Below are 20,622 nucleotides of genomic sequence, written 5' to 3'. Positions count from 1 at the left end.
TGCCAGGCAAGTGCACTGCCACTGAGCCCCAGCCCCAGCCCAAGAACATTGCTTTTTTATCCAATGTCAACCCATTTGTTTGTGGCCAAGTCAGGCTTGGAACCCAGGTCTCCAGACACTTGGTCCGCTGCTCAGAGCACAAGAGAAAACAAAATTCTTAGTTACTTGGCCCCTTCTTCCTCAGTAGTGGTGGGTTGGTGGGGGGGGGGGGGAATGCATGAAAAGATCACGAATTTGCCTGTGACGCTCGTCTGCCATTCTTTTTAGTAATAACTAAAAACTCCATCTATTCAGCAGTCTTCCCTCTTTCCACTGAAACCTTCCCCAATTTTCATTTCTCTTTTTGACTGCCATTTAGAAAGCAAGCTGACTCCAGCCACACCCAGAGCTATTAAAATCCATGTGTGTGAGAGATGTCCCTATCCATGAGCTTTGGCTCCACCCCCCCCAAACCCTCAGTATTGTCCACCTCCCTGGGTCAACACAGCTAGGCTGACTCGCTGACTCAGGAAGATCTGCAAGACACAAAGCAACAGGGCCACAGCCAACAGTTCTCCAGGATGATAAAAGAAAGGATCATGGGGGGAATGACCGCCCCAACCTCCCTGCCTTGCTTCACCTCAGCTTTGGGAATTCACAAGAGGCACCACTATCAGTGGCAAACTCTCCCCAAACCACCTCTCCAGACCTGTCCCCCTACTTCTACAGGGATACTCAGTCCTCAGTCATGTGTGGATCTCACACACCCTCATGAGGAATTGATAGTTTCAGAGAAGGCAAAAATAACTCCATGTGGAAGCCTACAACTATGTGACAGATGAGTGAGCAGCAAGCCAGGCTTAGTGGCTCACACCTTCATCCCAATGATTTAGGAGGCTGAGGCAGGAGGATCACAAGTTCAAAGCCAACCTCAGCAACTTAGTGAGGACTTGTCTGAAAATGAAAAAATAAAATAAAATGGGCTCAGGATGTGACTCAGTGGTTAAGCACCCCTGGGTTCAATTCCTAGTACCTGCCTCCCCCTGCGAAAAAATGAGTGAGCTGGAGGCATCGACATAGGAAGAGGGTCCAACAACCTCAGATTTGGGGGAAGCCATTGGTCACCTGTGGCATTCTCCAACCTTGCCTGGTATCTTTGCATGACCCTCCCAGGCAGGTGTTAGGATTGCCCCTCTCAAAGGTGAAGAGCCTGGCCAGGATGAGGACCCAAGAATTCTGGTTTCCAGTAGCATCCTCTGAACACATGATGGCCCTGCCTCCCTAGTAGGGTATCAACAGCGCCAAGAGCACCCAGGGGTCATCAGATTATGAAGGGGGGCAATGAGTGATCCAGGGGAAGTTCAAATTCCCTGCCAAGGAGTTTGGACTTGACAAAAGAGGCAGCAGAAAAGCGCCCGGATAAACTGTGCTTAGACGTGCCCTATTTTATTATATTTGATTTACTGGACAGAGGGGGAAGAGGCATTAAGCAGGGTCAGCAGGGTGGCCAGAGGCTCAAGCAGGGTGCAGCAGAAGGAGTGGCAAAGAGGAGGAACGGAAAAGGCACCCGCGCTTCCAGGGTGCAAGGGATGCCTGGGGTGGAGACTCGGTCCTTCCCGCGCAGGCACTCACCCAAGACGGCGCAGGCCAGCAGGGCGCCCACGGAGAGCCTCATCCTCCCGGTGTGGCAAGGAGCGGTGAGCAAAGACCACCTGCTTCTGCGCTGAGTCTCAGCTCCCGGGGCGCCTTTATCCCCAGCGGGGGCCGCGGGGCGGGCGCAATCTTTGACCTCCTGTGTTTGCGCAGCTGGTTGCCCAATCACCCTCACCCATCCCCCTTCCTTTTTCACCCTGATAATCACCTCATTTCCTGAGTTCTGGGACAGACCCTCACAAAAAATGCTGTTTGGAAGGGAACTAAAGTAAAATCCGCTCTTTGTTAGAGTCGCTCACTCAGTGCCAGGAGCGCGTCTTCAGCGGGCTGGGGCTGGGGTGGCTCTGCTCCAGAATCCAGGGCTGCCAGGGCTAGTGCGTGCCTCCAGGCCCATCAGCTCCGTGCACAGATGGGGACTCAGGCCTGGAGAGGGAAGGGCACTGCCCTGGAACCCCGTCGAGAACCCGGGAAAGGCAGGCAAAACCCTTCCTATAGGGAATGTGGAAGAAAGCGGGGCTCAGGGTCAAAGGCAGACCCTCAGCACCCTTCGCTTCTCCCGCAGGTTTCCTGAAAATCCTGCCCCTGGGCTCCCAAAGCCCAGCCTTGTGGCTGAGCTCAGGCTTTTGGACTTGAATACTCTCTGCTCTCAAGTTTCCTGTATCACACCTTGGGCTAGGGCCAGTCAGGTGCGAAACAAACCCCCTCTCACAAGAAGCTTCCAGGAATATGGTCAAGACGTTAAGATTCCCAACAACGTGCCATGTTAGCACTAAGAACAACCCCAAGGAATTTGTGATCGGTTCTTAAAGCCTCAGGACAATTCCAGTCCCCCTCCTGCTAAGTAGTCATTAAACTGCTTTAATTGCACATCTTTATCACATGCACACAAAAAATTATTGAATTAGTGCTTTCTGCATATGTATTTTAACTAAAAATTCTGTATATTTCAATCATGAACAAATAGATTTTTTTTTGAGGCAGAGTCTTACTAAGTTGCTGAGGTTCTCCCCTAAGATTCTGAGGCTAGCCTTAAACTTCTGATCCTCCTGCCTCAACCTCCCAAATTGCTGGGAATTCAGGTATGCACCACCATGCCAGGTCCAAAGAATAGAAATTCATAAAAGAATGGGATAAAGATGAACACACTCATTTTTAAACATCCCTCTGCCTATGCTACTTTATGTACAGTAAACAGTACCCCAAGGCACAGTATATAGAGAAAGGTCAAAGTTCCTTAAAGTGTAAATCCAGATTTCAGAGAGTCATCAAGATAATTTTAGGATTTTCAAGAGTTATTCTTATCCAATCTAATCATATAATTACTGATTCTGCCTCATTTTAGCTGACAAAGAGCTTATACCAGGCCTACTTGACATGCTACTTTGGCCATTTTGGTTTTGTTCACTTGTGATTGTGTTATCATAATTATCTTCTAATTCCAATTTCTTTGCAGGAATAGTTTTAAGGCACTTGGGTGTGTTGTGAGGGTTGGAGAGTTAAAGCCACATTTTAAAATCTGTACATCCATTTAACTGGGCACATGCAAACCAAAAAGCATGGAAACAAACAAATAAAAAATGTCAAAAACAGGCTGAGTGGCACATATCTGTAATCCCTGCAATGCATGAGGCTCAGTCAGGAGAATGCAAATTCAAGGCCAGCCTCTGCAACTTAAGCAAGACCCTGTGCAACTTAGCAAGACCTTGTCTGAAATTTAAGAAATAAAAAGGACTGGGTTCAATCCCCAGTACCAAAAGAAGGAGGAGGAGGAGGAGGAGGAGGAGGAGGAGGAGGAGGAGGAGGAGGAGGAAAGAAAAGAGAGGAGAGAGAGAGAGAGAGAGAGAGAGAGAGAGAGAGAGAGAGAGAGACAGGAGTCAGGGTGCCACAACCATCCAGCACCGGCTTCTCTGGGCCTCCCTTTTGTGAAGTGATCTCCATCTTTCCTAAGAACACCTCAAAGGTTCCACTCAACATGCTACTGACCAACACTCTGACCCAGCTGGGGATTCAAGGCCAATCCCCACATTAAATATGATTGAATGATGATTTGTTAATCTTTTGTAACAATAAATATAACTGTAAATTAGGTTATGTTCTCCCACATCCCCATAGGTTGTCTCCTATAGAAAGGGGTTACATGCACTCCACTTTAGAGACTATTACTTTAGCAGGGGCTTTCCTCACTAATGAGGAAGAGAGGCTACTGCTGTCCTGTCTTACTGCTCTCTGCCTCTCGTATGGGCCCCTTTGAGCTTGAGCCATGAGAAAATAAGACTATTGGCAGGAGGGGCACATTCCCAATGCCATCTGCAGTCAACCCTAGAGGACAGTCTGGATCCATGGAGAGACCCTAAGGCAGGGACATAAAAGCCAGTAAGACTCCAGAGCAGGCCTGGCGGGGAGGGCACCAAGCAAAACAGCATGTATATATGCAGCCAAGATATTGACAGCAATGAGCATTCAAGGTCTGCCAGGAAGCAGGAAGTGGAGTTGTCAAATGTTGAGCTCATACCCCAAACTCAGAGAAGCTCAGTGCAGGGCATAGACATACAGATGGACAATGATCCCCCACCGCACCCCACCCCAGATCTCTCCTACACTCACTCCTGCAGCCACAGGCTCCCACTTAGCCAGGGCCTCTCAGCAGGTAGCAGCTGTGGCCAGGCTGAGCCCTCTCCAGACCAGCCAACCCCAGGTCCTGTTCTCAGTGGGGTCCTCTGCGTCCAAATCCAAGACATGTGCTGGGAAGGGTGTGCACAGCATCACAGGATGTGGAGGAAGCTGTGTGAGGCATGGGGGACAGAGTTGCCACATCGTCTACTCACACCTGGTACAGAGCCTTCATTCCTACTGAAGAGCAGGACAGCAACAGAGTCCTGTGTCTGCCATTCTTCAGAGGGACAGGCAGTGGCAAGGCTGGTTTGGGGGGTGTATATGTGTGTGCAACCTTGATTGCATGGGGTACCATGCCTGTAAAGGGTTGTGGTGTAAGAGGTTAACCACACAGTGCTCCATATCCTTGGTGGCCCATGACACTTGTACCTGTGCCCTTACTTATGTGTTTAATTCTATTTCAGCTTTTTCTGGAGTCTGGGCACACATTGTCCCTCTTATGCAGTTTAATGATGGCTGAGACTTGCTGAGAGCTTCACCATGGGCTTACCACTGCCCTCTGACATGGGTGGCTTAGAATTTCCATCTTCCAGATGAGACAGAAATGGAAGACCAGAGAGAATCATGCCTTGTTCCAAAGATCAGCTGCTAAGCTAGAATGCAAAACCAGGCGGTCTGGTTCTTGGTGGACCCTTCCACCAGGAGTAGTGCTTCTCCCTGGGAGCCAGAACATAAAGGAGGCCAAGGGCAGGTTCAATCTGGGGACAGATGTGGACTGCTAGCCCTGACATCTCTCCAGATACTCGGCCCCCAAGTTCATCCGTCAGAAGGTTTGGTCAGTCTGGGGAAGGTCTGGGTGCTGGGCTACAGAATCTGAGACAGGCTCACTGTATTGTGCTCAGCTGGGAGAAAATATGTGTTTGCTCCCCTGCATGCCCTGTTCTGGGGCAAGATCTTGAGCTTTTAACTGATGTCCCTACAAGAGGAAATCAGTGCCCTGGTTTTCCGGAAGTGGATGCTTGTTCATAGAGCTCTGGGACCAGAACTCACAACTCCTCACCCCCACCCTTCCTCAGACCACAGCTTCCTTCTTGATATTGACCTTCTCTTTATTTAGAGAGAACCGAAAAGGAAGAGAGGGAGGGAAGCACTTGAGGGAGAAAGAGAAGGAAATGGAGAGAGAAATTGAGAGAGGAGCTAAGGGGCTTCCATTTTCTGAACCAACCTGAGCATGACCCACCACACACAAGATAAAACCCTTCCATTCCAACTCGAGGGTTGGCCCTCTTACAGAAATAGCTGAACTCATGTGTACGTGCAGGGGAGTTGGGGCAGCTGCCAAAGAGGGGGTGGGCAGGAAGGCAGTGAGCCTCTGAACCAATATTTGCTGTTTACAAAAGTTGCCCAATTTACACAGAAGCCGAGCAAACAAAGAGCCTCTGTCTGCTTCAAGCCGTCCCCCTCCCCCAGGGTCCTCTGCCTGACACCAGAGCCTTCTCTGATATTCTGGGTCTGGGTCATCATGGGGAGCCTGAGAACCCATGCTCATAAGGTCAATAGGACCGCTGAGTCAAGGGAAGTATGTCAAGGTAGGTGGGAACCAGGACAGGGGCCTCTTAGGAAAATGGCAGCCATTTTTATATGCCATATGACACTCCCCCTCCCCCTTGCTCTCTGTCCTATCTCTCAGAAGTCCTTGGACAATGGAAGATACTCAAGGTTTTCATCCTTTTCGTAACAGAATCCCTAAACATACCCTTCTCATAAAAAATGGTAACCCATGGCCAGGCAGAATGAATTCTATCATTTAAGAAGAAAGAATGACATCAGTCTTACACATATGCATCCAGGGAACAAAAAAGTAGCAACAGTCTCTGACTAATGTTTTAAGCATGGTATGTAGTAGGTATACTTTGAAAGGAAAAAAAATCACCAAAGACAATAGGACATACATAAAAATGAGTTTCATGAACACAGAGGCCAAGATCCTATGCAAAAAAATTAGCAAACAGAATCCAGTAAAACTAAACAAGGATAATAAATAATCACCCAATGGGTTTACTTCAGGAGTGCAAACTATCTTTTGAAATATCAATCAGTGTAATTGATTACATAAATACAAAGATGAAGAAAGATGACATGACCCTCTCATTCAGCATAGGAACGTTAGTATGGGAATCAGTATAGAAATGTGGCCTGAAAACTTTTTCTTTGAGGTCAAGAACAAGGCCAAAATATCTTCTAGTAGCATTTCTAGTCAACCTGGTAACTGGAGTTTCTTTCCAGTCCACACTGGCAAGAATATGAAATAGCAAGTAAAAGGATTGAAAAGAAAAAAACTCTCATTTTTACAGATGATATGATATGACTGTGTATTATAAAGTTCTCAACTATTTTATATATTAGGATATATGAATTAAGAAATACATATGGATGCAAGATAAATATATAAAATCAATTATATTTCTGATTACAAAATGAAAAAAACATGAAAAATACTGTCTAAAATAGCATAAGAAAAACAAATACCTAGGAATAAATCTATAAAAAGACAACTAAAACTTTTATGCATCAAATATAAAGTATTATTGAAAAAAAAACAAAGAACCCTAAGTAAATGGAAAACTATTTTCTAAACATAGAATGGAAGAACCAATATTGTAAAGATCTTAATTCTCCCCAAATAGATTAATTGATTCAGTGTAGTTCCAAACAAATTCCTAAAGAGTGTTTTATACTTTCTGGTGTACATTAGCAATATATTTCTAAAGTTCATACGAAAATGCAAAGTCTCAAATATACATTTGGTTGGTTACATAGGGTGAAGCATACCAAGATAAGAATAGCATTAATTCAATTTTTCTAACTTTTGTCTGCGTACCAAAATCTGTAGTACGATTGTCAGGTCCATTGAACTCAGGTGTTGATTATGCATAAATTATCTAAGTGTGATCTTTAACGTGATATTGGACTAATAGTATAGAGTAACAATTACATAGTCAAATTGGGCATGGTGGCACATGCCTATAATCCTAAGGACTCAGGGGGATGAGGCAGGAGGATCACAAGACCGGGCCATTCTCAGCAACTTAGTGAGCCCTGTCTCAAAATAAAAAAATAAAAAAGGACTGGGGATGTGGCTCAGTGGTAAAGCACCCTTGTATTCAATTCCTAGTACCAAAAATATTTTTTAAATTACATAATCAAGTGCATATATATCCACCACAATTAGTATCCACTCTGTTGTATCATATCTATTTCCTACACTAGGAAGTAAACTAAATTTTTGACTAGCTATAATTTAAAGACCTTTTCAGATAGTTCTCTTCCTCCTCATTCTTTTTTATATACCTATGAAAGTTTTCAAACATACACAAATGTGGAGAAAATATTATAATAAACTCCCTTAGACAACTCTCCCCATTTCAACAATTATCAGTATTTTTTCTTTCAACAATTATTAGTATTTTTTGACCTTATTTTATCTATTTTCTCTGCCTTACTTTTCTTTTGGAATGATACTTGTCATATTATTTTCCCCACAAAGGTATGCATTTCTAACATAGAAGTAATGTTTTGCCTAACAATGCTATCATACTATCAAAATTAAGTTATCCCTTATTACCATCTAATATCTAATCAATATACCAATCCCCAGTTTGTTTGAACAAGTTAAGTTAGATGTTCACAGGGGATACCAAACAAGATCCATCCGTTACATTCGGTGTCTCCTTTAAGTTACTGTAAAACAGTTCCCTGCATTTTATACTATTTACTTGTCAAAGAAACTGGATCTTTGTCCTTTGTAGTTCCCAACATTCTGGATTTGGCTGATCTGTGTCTACATGGTGACTTACCAGGTTATTTCATTTGAACAGCTATTTTATGGAAAGTCCCTCCATTGGGGTTTTTCTGGTGTTGCCTCATAATTAGATTCAGGTTATGTACTTGGGGCAGCAATAGCAGGGGTCAGCTGCTGTTCTTAGTGTATCACGTTATAAGGGACTCAATGGTGATTTGTCCCAATATTGGTGGTTTCTCTCCCTCTCCCATATTGGTTTTGTTAACTCTTTTCTTGGTGCTGGGGTCTGACAGGTTTTTCCCCTGCAAATTCTGTTTTGCCTTTTTAATTGTTGAGTAGTTTGTGGGGAAATATGTTGAGAGTATTTAATATTTATTTCCTCATAAGACTTTCACCCACTGACGCTTTAGCATTCATTGATGACTCTTGCCAGAATGAATTGGTACTATGCTGATTGCCAAAGGATATTCTGATTATATCATTCCTTCTACATTTATCAGTTGGCATTCTATAGTAAAGAAGAGCCCCCCTTTTTTCATATATTTACCTCTCAGCTATCTCAGCATGGATTCTTGGATTCCTATTTCACTCAATAAATTTTAAACCATTACTGTCAGTATTTTCACACTCAGTGGGTACATATCTGGCCAGTGGGAGGCCTTTGAAGCCAGATCCTTTGTAATTTTTACTAGCAATTTGTTTTCTAAGCACTTTGCTCTCTGGCAGAATTCAGGCCTACCTTATGCTTTCCCTGTGCCAGCTTTGGGATCTCTATTACCGGAAACTCATTCACTAAGGAGGCTATTATCTTTTTACTGGATAATAATATTTAAAAGACAAGTTCTAGCCAGGTGCAGTGGTGCACACCTGTGTGTAATCCCAGCAGCTTGGGAGGCTGAGGCAGGAAGATTTTGAGTTCAAAGCCAGCCCCAGCAATGGTGAGGCACAAAGCAACTAAGCACTAAGACTCTGTCTCTAAATAAAATATGAAATAGGACTGGGGATGTGGCTCAGTGGCCGAGTGGCCCTGAGTTCAATCCCTGTTATTCCCCTGCCAAAAAAAGCAAGTTCTAGGTGCCTGCTATTCAAGAGTCAATGATGCTAAGACTTTCCAACAGACGGAACTAAGACCTCTGTGTGTGTGTGTGTGTGTGTGTGTGTGTGTGTGTGTGTGTGTGATGTGTATATACACACCCATCTACCTCTACCTATTTTGGTCTTTTCCTCTCTCTTCTCCATCTGTCTGTCTGTCAGTTTCTCCCTTCATCCTCCCTCCCTCTCTGGCAACTGTGAATTCACACTGATTCCTCCAACTGAACACCACGGCATACATTCTAGTTTTCTTCCATCCCATAGTTGCAACCCCCTTTTTTAGCAGTGGGAGACTTCGGTCCTCATATTAGCCCTGGCTTTACTTTTGATTTATTTCTCCCTTGCATAAGCAACCTTTTGATCCTCCCGCTGCCTCCTTGGTCTCTCAGGCTACCCTGCCTCAGCCACCCCAAGGAAAGGAAAAGGGAGAGCATGAATACATGTTTTATAAATATAGAAAGGAAAAGAGAGGAAAGGGTGGAGGAAGGGAAAAGGAAGGGGAATGAAAAGGCTTTTTATCATTTCCTCTGCCCAGTGCTGCACAGGGGAGGGACCTGATGGTGTGCAGGATGGAGGGAGAAGGGAACAAAGATATTCTGCATCCCTCCATGTCATGAAGCCACGGGCTCCTTTTCCTCCATGCAGATATTCTTCTACAAGGAACTAGGAAAGACTAGGGGCTGTTTATCTTCATTTCAAAAGTCAGAGATATCCACTCTGTAATCCTTTCTTGTAATCCTTTCAGCCTGATGTTCAGCTGAACCCAGCCATACCTGACCTGAAGGCCGACAGCTGGAGAGGACACTGACCCTGGGCCTGAGTGGACTCTGTGAAGTCCTATGTGTAAAGGAACAAAAGTCCTGACCAAAGACAGGCATGCAGGAATGCTGGCGCTCTTGGGCATGCTGTTTACAGGACACTTGGACAGGCCTGGAAAAGGCGGGATGAGAGTTCAGGGCCAGGGGCTCAGTTTAGTGCTCCACGGCAGGGCAGGTCCAGGCAGCATTGTGAAATAAGCAACATCTGTCCCAGGAGCTTCTTCAGGCCCTGACTCCAGAGGCCTCTCTCCCAGGGGACAAAGTAGGATTCTAGAGAATGGACAGGGAAGCAGGGGAATCTTGAGAGCCAATTTATAAAGTAGACCTGGACACAGGGTGTCAAAGAGTCTGGATTTTTAAAGTAAAGCTGGAAGAGTTCACTACAGGTAGAAGAGTTCACTGCCAGAAGGGGACTCAATTCCAGATATGAATTTGGAGATCATCTGCACATGCAAAACAGAAATGCAGTGCCCAGAGGAGGAGCTCCCTCTGCAAAACCCTGAGACAAGAGGAAGTCATGCTCCCAGCTCTCCCTGACTGAAGACACCACTAAAGCTGGAGTGATTTGGTCATTTGCTCGTATCCTTACAGACTTCCAGGTTGGACAGTGAATTAGGCAAGTTACTTAAGCTCTCACTACCTCAGTTTTTGCATCTAGAAATTGGGAATCACAATGCCTCCTTCATAGAGTTATTGTAAGATCTAAATTAGGAACTAAAGTTAGTCACCTTGTACAGAACCCAGCACGTTATTATCCTTTTTCTTATTTTTACCTGTGATTTACTCTTTATCTTCTCCCTCTGAGTCTCTTTGATTCCTTCTAATCTCAACCCCTCAAGTCCCACCATATCAAGGATCCCTTCCAGTGTGCTGACTGCTAGATCTTAGACAATACACCCTAGAGGATACAGCAGACAGGTCCTGGCAGTGTTTTGCTCTGTATGTCAGTTACCTGTGCCCTCCTTCTAGTCACCTGTGCATTCTTGAGGACCAGGCTGGTCTGGTATTAATTCTGGTCCATAGACTAAGGAAATAATCTTAATTATTAAGATAAAATAGGCATGAGAAGTCAAGATGGGGCTTGAATCTCAGGCCACTTAGGGTCTGCGTGATGTCGGGCAAGTTACTTATCTAGGCTCCATTTCCCCAGGCTCTGTTTTCTCTCTAGTAATAGGAAGACAAGTACCTCCCCTGTCATTATGAAGACTACTGGCTTTACTATTAAAGTGCTGGCTCTGTTGGACACTGATTGATGGTAATGAGTACTATCATTGTTACAGAACTCCAAGCACAGACAACATACTTCATGCACATTCAGGGGACAAAGGAAGCATCTCTGTGTGCCTTCATTGTGTTCCTCCTTTGCTATTGTTCCCTTCAGCAAAACACACCCTTAAGAGACCATCTAGCACAGCACCTCATTTTACAGGTTATAAAAACTGAGCCTAGCCAGTGGACATAACGGGTAGACTGCTTAGCAGGGCAGAGGACACTGGGACCTAGGACTTGAGGCTCAATGACCTGAGCTGTCCCAACCACCTGGAAAGTGCAATTCATATTTTTCTTCCAAGTTTATTTCAGAATTTTACTTCTCATTACTTTCTTTCATTGAGAGAAGTCAAAGACTCCAGATCATCAGATGGACACACAGAGGACTGGCTAAGCATGAGCACACAGACCGAGAGGACTGGCCAAGCTGAGCAGAGTCCAGTGTTCCCGGGGCCAAAGCAAACAGAAGCTGATCTCTCTACTGCCCCCAGAGCCAATGCCAGTGTTTAATGTCCCTGCTCTCCATGGAAAGAGAAGAACAAAGTCTACCTGGTTTCTCAGCTGTCCAAAGTAACCCTTTGGCCTCTGCAGATTTACAGGTTTACAAACAATGTCAACTGTTGGTTTCTGCAATTGAATGATCTTACCCTTTTACTTGTTCTAAGTATTGCTCATTTATGTAAATATATCCAGCTTGTCTATAGGTGTCATTGACAAGACTTACCAGCTCCACAGGGAGCATCTGCCCCAAAACAATTAACAAACCCCCATCCCTATCTTTCTTCTCCCTGGGAAAGGAAGTGAGAGATCTCAGAATGCAAAAATGTGTGTGTGTGTGTGTGTGTGTGTGTGTGTGTGTGTGTTATTAAAGTGAGAGTCCCTAGCTTTTATTAATCCTTAGTGGGGCCCATTGGTACTGTAAATATGTTGAAATCTCTGGCCATCTTTCCACGTTCTTAGAATTGGGAGGAAGTAGAGTTGAGGTACTTGACAGCAATCTCCCAGTGCCAGTGAAAGACCCCCTTGGACCCAAACCTTCAGCTCTAGGTAACTTAGGACTGCAGGTTTGGCCCTCCTGGTGGAGGAAACTGTTAGCCAAAACTCAAGCTTCTTTAGAGCCAACCGTAACTAAGCCTCTGAGCAATAAAGTCTAAGGATTTTATAGCAGGTGAAACTTTAGAGGAGAATCTTCCAGAAGCCCCAGCATAAAGGATAAGCATGTCCATGGCTTCCTGGGGGCACAGTGCAAGAAGCCTATGCAGGACCAGATGAGAAAATGTCATTCCCACAAGGAGTGAGACCTCAGCCTCTAGCCACTCCTGGAGGCGAAGCTCCTGATCTGAGGGCCCTTCCTGCGGCCTCTCTCTGGGGACTGTATTCTGGACCGAAGAGAGGGTCTGTCCCCACAGGCTTGACTGAGTTCTTTGGGCCTGACAGTTAATAACTGAGAGAGAAAACTGGCAGCCCATTGAATAGACAAGCATCTTGAGTCTGGAGGAACTGGGGGCACTTTCTGTGAGGCTAATTTTGGAGCCATCGTTTCCTTCCATTCAACCAAGGAGACCATTTGGAAACTCCATCTCCTTAAAGCTAAAGATGCCCATTTTTTTTTCTGAGTTGTAATCCAGTTTTCTGGCCTTTTTCAGGCGAATTCCCAGGTCTGTTTATAAGAATTTTTTTTTTTTTTGTACTTGAAGGCAATATGTATGAAGTTAAAATTGTTGGCTTTGAAGGGAAGATGCTTGGATTGAAATTGAGCATAAAAGGCTCCTAGCAAGACATCACCTTCCATTCCTGACAACTAGTATGGAAGTAACACTCTTTTCATAAAATGAATAGAAAGTTAGACAAACACATTAAACCACTGCTTTTGGATATTTGAAAGTACCAGGTGGTGATTTTTTAGAGAAGGAGACCGATGAAATGAATCCTACAATCTCACTCACTTTCTGCCTTGAAGCACTCTTTCAGAACACAGCAGAAGGGCAGGTGAACCATGCAGAATAGGATGGTCTTGCCAAACTGTGGGGACAGAGATGAGGAGTAGAGAACAGGGAACCAGAATTCACATGACACTGTACTGAAGAGAAGTGAAATATGCAGAAAAAGTTATCCTGAGATCTTTATAGTTTGAGACCAGACAATGAGAAACTTCTGGGGAAAGAGTGACTATTGGGGAAAGATATATTGAACATCTTTTGGAACTCTCCAGAGCAGGGAGAGAGATGAGATTTGCCCAGTAGCAGTAGGAAGACTTCATTGAACACATACAGAATTCAGAGGAAAACTCAGACGTTAGAAGTAAAGATAAATTAGTCCTAGAGGAAAGTTTATATTCACTCTAACAAAAACCTTCATATACAACTTGAAAGCATTGAACTGATTTGCAAATATATTAACTTTTCAGAAAAAAAAGAACTCCCCTCATTCTCTTTTAAAGAAGGCAGCAGAATCCAGACACTTAACAACGTAACAATCACAAAGTACAGCAACAAATAAAGAATTATCAGTCACACAAAATCAGAAAAATGTAGCGTATATTCTGGAGGGAAAGTAGTCATAAGGAACAGATCCCAATAAGATAGAGATAATAAAATTAATAGAGAAAAATTTCAAGTATTTACTTAGAGATTTAGAGGAATCAATGAACAAGATAAGGGTAGAAATGGAAGATGAGCCAAAGAATCAAATGAATCTTCTAGTGTAAAAAATAAAATTGTTTTTTTTTTTAATTACTGGATGAATTGATCAACAGCTTAGACTCTAAAAAAGAAAAGATCAATGAACCCAAATACAGGGTAATAGAAACTATCTACACCATAGCAAAGAGAAAGGGAGAGACAGAGACACATACACAAGTGTCGCAATGGGCAAAAAGTGTGACTTATGCAGTGGAGGGGGAGAAATAAAGAATGTCCACATGCCTCTGCCCTTTTCAATGTTTTATTTACTCAAATCACTTAATACAATTTTACTCTATAGGTTCTTAATCAAGGGATGACAATCCTTAATGCTGGGCATTGCAATAGAAATAATCAACTCAAAGCAAACAATTCTAAGTTAATTCTCAGCACTGCAAACACAACTAACCATGACAGACCTATTGTAGACATTTCCTCTGCATGCTAAGCTTAAGTGGTAGATTTAAAGTCTTAAGTCTTAGATCTTAATTCTAGCAAATGTACACTTACTCAGACCACAGCAACCAGATCAGGATCCGATAGAGGCTTCTCTTGGGGTGGAGTTGATGGCTGGCTGAGGAGGCGGTCATAAGGAGAAGTCCTTTTCTCACCAGAGTCAAGAGGTGCTGTAGAGTTTGAGAGTGGTGAGAACAACACAGAGGATCAGGCAGATGAGAAGAGTTGGGATGTCAGTCCAGGTCCTCATCAGGTTCTCAGCACGAGGGCATTTCTATCTGCTGGCTGAATGTCTGTTCATTTGCTCCATTATTTATACCAAATTTGGGGGCTTTTGACCCCCCTTTCAGACCCTATCAGCTGCCACTGGGTCTCTCAGTGACATCATTTATCTGGTCTGGTGGTCCCCACCCTGATTTTCTTGCCTTCCCCCCTTATGGGGCCAAGGCAACATGCTACAGACTTCACTCTGAGTTTATCAAGACGGGGAGAAGTGACTTGTTTTTGTCTGAGGGCCACACTGGAGGGCTCTGTTTGGTGTGCCTGATAAGATCATAGGTTCCAAACTGGAGTTTTAAACTAGAGTTGCTTAGGCTCAGGCCTAAGGCCATTCTTACAACAAGGCCTCTGTGACCCGTGGAGTGATATCAAGTTAGTTAACAGATCAATCTGTAGAACCCCAGAAAGGGTATCAAATAGCACATGGAGAAATAATGGCCAAAATTTTTTTACAATTGACAAAAACTATAAACTCACAGATCTAAAAGTTCAACAAATCCGAAACAAAGAACCCCAAAGAAAATTACACAAGTGTCGAAATAGGCAAAAGATGTGACTTATGCAGTCGAGGGAGAGAAATAAAGAATGTCCACATGCCTCATATTATTGAAAACCACTGATAAAAAGAAAAAAATGTCTTAAAAGCAGCCAGAGGAAAAAGAGACATTAAAAACAAGGAAACAAAGATAACTAACTGCTGGCTTCTTATCTAAAACAATACAAACCAAAAGGCAAGAGAAAGACATCATTAAAGTACTGCAAGAAAGAAAAAAAAATATGTTAACCTAGAATTGTAATCCCACACAAAATATCCTTCAACAATGCAGACAAATGAAACCTTTTCTTCCGATTACAAAAACTGAAGGGATTTGTTGTCAGAAAATCTGAACTACAAAAAAGAAAAAAAAAATTAAGAGACGTTGTTCAGGCTGAAAACAAAGGATTTTTATTGTGTCTTATGGTTGTAGAAAGTAAAATCCTCCCAGTTTCATCTGTTAATCTCAGATTGGTCTGTCATATTTTTCTAATAAAACTGCTTTCCAGGGTCTGGGGATGGGGCTCAAGCGGTAGTGCGCTCGCCTGGCATGCGTGAGGCTCAGGTTTGATCCTCAGTACCACATACAAACAAAGATGTTGTGTCCGCCGAAAACTTTAAAAAAATAATAATTATTATTATTTACAAATTCTCTCTCTCTCTCTCTCTTTAAAAAAAAAACAAACTGCTTTCCACATTGGGGGTATCCTTTTCTTATATCCTTCAAATATTTCTCTCTTCTTCCTTTTCTCTGCATGGATACCAATTGCATGTAGGTATGGTGATTTTTCTCTACCCACTTTTATTAAGGAGTTTATGATGATAACTCTCTACCTAGTGTTATTGCACATGTTGTCTGTGGGCTTTTGTTTTTGCTACTTAGTTGATCTTTCTTCCTTTCTTTATTTTTTCAAACATAGATTCAGAGAAAAATTTTAAACTATGCTTGCACCATCTTCCCAGGACTTTGGGGACAATTGAACTTCCATTTGAATCCTTATCAGTATGAGAAAAAGAATAAAGGAACAAAACAAGATCTCTACATATGATGAGAGTATGTGGCAAAGACATGCCCACAAAATAGCGATCATCTTTGACCTGTGTGAAGGTATACAGAAAGCCAAAATGGTAAAGATGTGAGTAATAGTTTTAAATTTCTTTCTCAGTTTCAAATTCTATAAAGATAATTTACTTCTTTTCATTTCTAAGGAATAAAGTTTTACTTAGCTCACAGTTCAGGAGGCTTAGCCACCCAAGGACGTGGCAGGAGCATGTGGTCAGCCAAAGAGAGTGTACTTGCTGCATAAGACAGAACAAGCAAGCCACACACAGAGCTCACCTTTATGACAAAGGCACTCCTTCAGGAACCCATGAATCCTTGGATTTCAGATGAGATCCATTTATGACCCAATCAAAAGATCCCACCTCTCAAAAACCATTACATATGATTATGAGGACTAAGTTTCAGCACCTGAAAGTCATTCAAAACATAGCAGAGCTGATGTGCTCAACCTGGCTAGACACTGTCCAGTCCCATTCCCAAATACTTCAGCTAGGAGGGCACCAACCCTGGAGATTTCACCCCAGAAGATCTGACCCAATAGAATCCCATTCCTTAGAAATCCTAAAGCATCAGTAACAGACTCTGGTCCTATTACCTCCTCTTTTTGCCTTGCTCCTTTCTTTCAATTGGCTGTTCTTCTGTGTTCTCATTAGCTCAGAGGTCAGTGATCTGACAAAGGCACATGGTCATTGGTTATTTCAAGCATTTTCTTTCTGGGACCACTCATATTTACAAGGAAATGCCTGGAAGCGGGTCAGACCTATGCTAAGGAAGGATTCCAATCTACAGGCAGGATTTCAGATATCCATGAGGGCAATGTTTGCACCTTGGGTCCTTCCTGGATCTCCAGCATTAACATATCATTCGGTCACAGCCATGAGCACGTTCCTTGCTACTGAGAACAGAGTCTCTTGGCAGCCTTTAAATGAGAATTTACTTCTCAATTTAAAAACAATTTAAAAAACATATTATGGAGTTTCCAGCACATGTAGAAGTATAATGTATGATAATTAAAAGCATGAAGAAGAAAAGGGGGAATCATTGGAGCACCCCAGTCATCTTCTATTGATTCAAAAGCTGATTGTGTGACTCTCTTCTCAACTCTGCATTGATTGACATCACTTTAGTAGCTTAAAATCATTCATGTTAGGTGTATTAACTCCACTAAACTGGCAATGCTAAAAAATCAGGGTTTTTTGTTTTTGTTTTTTTTACCTTCAAGATCTGGTTAAAAGTTTACCAGCACATCACTGGGGAGCATGAAACTGTACAATTAATTATAAGAGTTTTATACTATACACCAAATAGTGTAACATTATTTCAATCTTGTGTTAAACTAAAGATGCATATTGCAAACCTCGAAGAAGGTATTGAAAAACAAAGGAAGAACAGAGAAGAGACATCTATGAGTGTTTCACAATAAGGAAATCAACTCATCAGAAGGCATATGTCCTAAATGTGTATGTACCTGACAGAGTCTTAAAACATAGGAAGAGCTACAGGATGAAATAACCAAATCCACACTTATACTTAGGGATTATAATCCTCTTCTCTTAGTAAGTAATGCAATAAACAGAAAGTGCATTACAATGTAAGGTTTGCATAATAGCAGAAATCAAGTTGACCTAATTGTTTCTTATAAACAGCATTAGGCCCAACAATTATGAAATACCTATTTTTTTCAAGTATGCAAGGAACATCTATGAAGATAAACTATATGCTGGCCATAAAAAAAAATTCACTAGGGAAAATAAACAAGGAGAGAAATGAATTACAGTAGATGGGGTAGAGAGAGAAGATGGGAGGGGAGGGGAGGGGGGATAGTAGGGGATAGGAAAGGTAGCAGAATACAACAATTACTAATAGGGCATTATGTAAAATTGTGGATGAGTAACCGACGTGATTCTGCAATCTGCATTTGGGGTAAAATTGGGGGTTCATAACCCACTTCAATCTAATGTATGAAATATGATATGTCAAGAGCTTTGTAATGTTGTGAACAACCAATAAAAATAAAATAAAAAAGAAAAAAAATTCACTACATTCTGACCATGAGGAGATTAAAATAGTAATCAATAACAAAATCGTATCTGGGAAAATCATCAAATATCTGGAAATTTCAAAATAAATTTTAAGAAATGAACACATCAAAGATAGATCTTTGGAAAATTAGAATTTTTTTGACCCAAATGATAATGAAAATACATCATACCAAAATTTGTAGGAAATTGAAGGAAATTTCTCATTTCAAGAAGAATGTTCTATATAATCGATCTGATTTTATACCTTAAGAATGTAAGAAAAAAGCAGATTAAAAGAAAAGGGATCAGAAGGAACAAAACATAAAATGAAATAGAATATAGACAAGTAGTGAAAAAAGCCAAAAATTTGTTCCTTGATTTAATTGAACTGATAGAGTAACTAGACTGATTGAATAAAGAGAAAATGGAAATTTCTGGCATTAAGAAAGGGGAGCACTATACATCCTATAAAGAACAAAAGAGCAATACAGAACAACTTTGTGGCAAAAATCAACAACTTAGATGAAGTAGAGACTTTCTGTTGAACCCCGATGCAAAAAAAAGACCACCAACTCCAATTTGAAATCAAATTAAAGCAAGCTTGTATTTGCGTACTCAAAGAGAGCTGATCAGCAGCTGTCTCTCCTAACACAGGCTAGAGATCAGCACCCCAGCCTCCAGGAATGAGGTTTTATAGCACAAAAAGTTGCAAGGGGAGGTGTCTTGAGAACGTACAGCGAACAGGATTTTGACAAGCATCATTTAGGTTAATGATCTAAATGGCTTAACATTTCAAGGCAGGGAATAAATTTAGATCCCCCAACATCAGAATTTTTGAGGTGCCACTGAGGTTTCAGAGAGAGTTGTTATCTGGTCCGGGGAGCCAGGATTTATGAGGCGCCACTAAGGTTTTAGAGAGGGTTGTTATCTGGCCAGGAAGCCAGGCATGGGTGAGTTCAAGGCACAGGCAGGAATTCCAAACAAGTTTAGAAATCACGATAATTTATAGTAAAACAGAAATTAACTTATCATGACTTTGTGATGAGATGGCTTCCAATCTTAAGATGGGTTCATCACTTTCCTCGAAAAAATAACAAACAAAAAAAACCCCAAATATTGCAACTCTAGATTTTTACTTATTCTTTCTAAAGCCCTATAGATTTTACTGATTCTTTCTAGCCCTAAAGCCCCTTTTTCTCTGTCCTATTCATGTTTTCCTTTTTATCCTTGGGCATGTTTACAGCAACTGTTAATCTCTGTGATTTCTAGGTATACTTGTATTGACTGATTTTGCCTCTGACTTGGTCACATTTTACTGCTTCTTTTGCATGTCTGATAATGTTTCCATTTGATACTAGACACAATGTATGTTTTTCACTTGATACTAGATATTTTTTATGCTGCATTAATGAGTATTTAGAATTTGTCTTCCTTTCATGATCTTGGGCTTTGTTTTGAAAGGCAGTTAAGTTACTTGCAAACCAGTTTGATCCTCTAAAACTAGTTTCAGCTGATAAGGAAGTTCTAGAGTTGTTACCCAGTGGGCTGAGGGTTCTTTTGCTCCATTCAGAATCAAATTGCAAAAAAGCAAAGTGTGGCTTCCTTTGTTCCCTTTGAGTTTGGATGACTAGCTCTCTGGTTAGTGTTAGCAGCTCTCTCTGTTGCTCTTCTAGCAGATAAAGGTCTCTCCCAGCTGCTTTTCCTATACCTCCCAGTAGCACTTGATAGTTTTCTGACTGCTAAACATTTTCAGGGCTAACACCTCTTGATGGTACCAGTTCTGACTGCTAGCAATTCTCAGTTTCAGGTGCCCTCAGCATTATAAGCTCTGTCTGCAACCAGCTCAGCCTGTTCTATTCAGAATAGAAATCACAAATAAGCATAAATAAAAACTATCCAAAACAGGCATTTTTAGGACTTATGCTGCAGCATAAGGGAAAGCACTGACCCACCAAGGGTGAGAAGGAAGTGGTTTATGTAGACAAAATAGCAGGCTTGCGTGTGCACAGTGTCCTGCCAGTTAACCACAGAGGTTCTGCTTAGCCACAGGTAGGAAGGAGTGGGACGTCTGAAGCACAGAGCCAGAGTCATCTGGAAAGGACCTGAGATCAAAGGTACCACAGCCAAAATAAGCTTCTGAGGTGCTTCATGGTATTTGGGGCAAACATGGCTATCAAAGTCAAAGAAAGAAAAATTTCAAGCTGCATATAAGAAAAAAAAAATGACCAGGCAACTAGTCCATGCCTGCCTGTCATCTCAGGGACTTGGGAGGCTGAAGCAGGGTAGGAAGATCATAAGTTCAAGGCCAGTCTCAGCAATTTAATTAGTAAAACCCTATCTCAAAGTAAAATAAATAAATAA

General features: G+C 42.2%; 1 protein-coding gene across 1 annotated transcript in view; it reads right to left on the bottom strand.

Moving 5' to 3' along the window:
- Positions 1 to 1,811, bottom strand: part of LOC308652829 (serotransferrin-like) — a 30,907-nt gene extending 29,096 nt beyond the window's left edge. The window contains exon 1 of the mRNA XM_081300896.1: positions 1,612 to 1,811. Coding sequence (XP_081157022.1) covers positions 1,612 to 1,654 — 43 coding nt within the window. The 5' untranslated portion in view covers positions 1,655 to 1,811. The remainder of the gene's footprint in view (positions 1 to 1,611) is intronic.
- Positions 1,812 to 20,622: the final 18,811 nt, after the last annotated feature.

The sequence above is a fragment of the Spermophilus citellus genome (assembly GCF_964194105.1).
Source record: "Spermophilus citellus genome assembly, chromosome: 7".
Classification (NCBI taxonomy): domain Eukaryota; kingdom Metazoa; phylum Chordata; class Mammalia; order Rodentia; family Sciuridae; genus Spermophilus; species Spermophilus citellus.
This window is presented reverse-complemented; position numbering and strand designations above follow the sequence as displayed.